At 39.5% G+C, this 2,244-nt stretch overlaps 1 protein-coding gene across 1 annotated transcript; it reads right to left on the bottom strand.

The window, feature by feature from the left end:
* Positions 1-212: 212 nt before the first annotated feature.
* LOC138871933 (uncharacterized) lies at positions 213-515 on the bottom strand. Its single transcript, XM_070149856.1, has one exon. The coding sequence runs from the start codon at positions 513-515 to the stop codon at positions 213-215; it is 303 nt and encodes a 100-aa protein (XP_070005957.1).
* Positions 516-2,244: the final 1,729 nt, after the last annotated feature.

The following is a 2,244-nucleotide window of genomic DNA, read 5'->3' as shown; positions in this document are numbered from 1 at the left end:
CCATATGGAAAATGCCTCAACATGCCTGACCCCAATTCCGTCGTCCGAATGCATACCACACCTCAAATACCCAATCATTCCACGAGAGATACTCTAAAATTCCTCGATGCCACCAAGTAAACTCGAATACCCGCATCGATCTAACAAGAAGGTGCCGCAATACTACCAAAGTACCATCAACTTAGTCACACTGCCTTTCCTAAAACAACAAACTAATAGTAATGCTCCTGTTTCAGAAGTGGGCAGTCTTTGATGAAATACCCTGGCTTTCTGCACTTGTGACAGAGATCATAGTTTCTTGGTTTGGTTGTACTACCTCTCTTAGGTATACCACCATTTCTTCGAACCATCTTTTGAAATCTTTTGGTGAGATAGGCCATATCACTATCTTCTTCACTTGAGTCATTATTTTCAGCCTTGAGCACCGGGTTCTTCTCTTTCTTTGGCTTTCTTCTTTCACTGTCTCTCTGTCTTTTCATCTCATATGTCTTCAGATTTCCAATCAGCTCATCCATGGTTAGAGTTTGTAAATCTTTAGCTTCAGTGATAGCATTCACCTTCTCTCCCAACAGCTAGGTAGAACACTGAGAACTTTCCTTACAAGTTTGTTTTGGGAATAACTTCTCCAAGTGAATTAAGCTCATTTATGATAGATGTGAATCTAGTATACATATCTTATATAGACTCATAATCCTTCATCCTAAAGAGCTTATACTCGATGGTGAGCATGTCAATCTTGGACTGTTTAACCTGAGTAGTTCCTTCATGTGCCGTTTTACTTGGTTCTTGGGAAAGTAAGGTAAATGTCATCGCTGAAGCTAAATATTTATAAACTCTAACCATGGATGAGCTGATTAGAAATCTAAAGACATACAAGATGAAAAGAAAGAAAGACAGTGAAAGAAGAGAGCCAAATAAGGAAAAGAACCTGGTACTCAAGGCTAAAAGTAGTGACTCGAGTGAAGAAGATAGTGATATGGCCTATCTTACCAAAAAGTTTCAAAAGATGGTTCGAAGGAATGGTGGTATACCAAAGAGGGGCAGCTCAAGTAAAGTAAGGAGCAATTATCTCCTTCACAGGTGTGGAAAGCCAGGGCATTTCATCAAAGACTGTCCACTTGCGAAATAGGAGCAATACAAATGAAACCCTAACAAAGCAGGAAAAAGGAACCCGATTCTAGACAAACGATCCAGTCAAAAAAGTGCAGCTGACAATATTGTGAAATAGACGCTTGCTTCTTGGGGAGACTCCTCCAGTGAATTAGAAAGAGAACCATATGTAGAAAATAGTTCCATGATGGCAGTGGAAACTGAAGCAATGAAGTATGATTCACTGTTCGCGTTGATGGCTCAGTCTGATGATGAAGAAGAAGATGAAGACGATGAGATATTCAGGGATGTTCAGAGAAATCTGAAATCCTACTCTTCTAAGAAGTTAAGGTCATTAGCAAATGTTCTAATTGATGCTTATTATAGCCTTGACAATGATAAGGAGACCCTGACCATAGAACTAGGAGAAGTTGAGCAATCTAGAGATGATCTGGTGGTCTGTGTAGTGGACCTAAATGAGACCATAGCCAACCTTGAAGAAGAAAGAAAGCTCTAAAATGGAAAAATAACTAGTGTAGAAAATGAGAGAGATGACCTGATAGTAGTAGTTGTTGACTTGAAGGAAACAATAGAAGGTCTTACCAATGAGAAACACATTCTAGAAGAAAATATTGCTGCTACTGAGCAAGAAAGGGATGATTTTTAGTGATAATCACTGACCTAAAGGAACCTATTGAGGGACTCAATAGAGAACATAGGACTGTGAGTCTTGGGAAAGGGAATGAAGTAGCTAGTGAGACACACATCAAGCTTGAACATGAATTAAATATTGTGGAAACTAGTCTATGTGGTGAACTTGACAAAAATCGGTAGCTTCAAGCCGAATTGGAGAAAGTCAAAATTGATCTTGAAAAATCTCTAAAATGGACCTGGTCCTCAGATGCTGTAACTGCCATATACTTGAATAACAGTGGAAACAGGCAGGGAATCGGGTTCCAAAGAGAAAAAACTCCCTACAACCCTACAACAAGTACTTCACTGTTCCTGATAACTGGCTGTGTACCCACTGTGGGAACAATGGGCACTTCAAAGAAAATTGCCAGGCCAGGGTTCAATCTGTTTAGAAAATAAAGTGTTTACTAACAAACTGACTACTAACAAGGGACCAGGTACTGGTCGCAAGAAATGAATATT

This window comes from Nicotiana sylvestris, chromosome 6 (assembly GCF_000393655.2).
Source record: "Nicotiana sylvestris chromosome 6, ASM39365v2, whole genome shotgun sequence".
NCBI lineage: Eukaryota > Viridiplantae > Streptophyta > Magnoliopsida > Solanales > Solanaceae > Nicotiana > Nicotiana sylvestris.
Note: the sequence above shows the minus strand (reverse complement) of the source record. Positions and strands in the feature narration are given on the sequence as shown.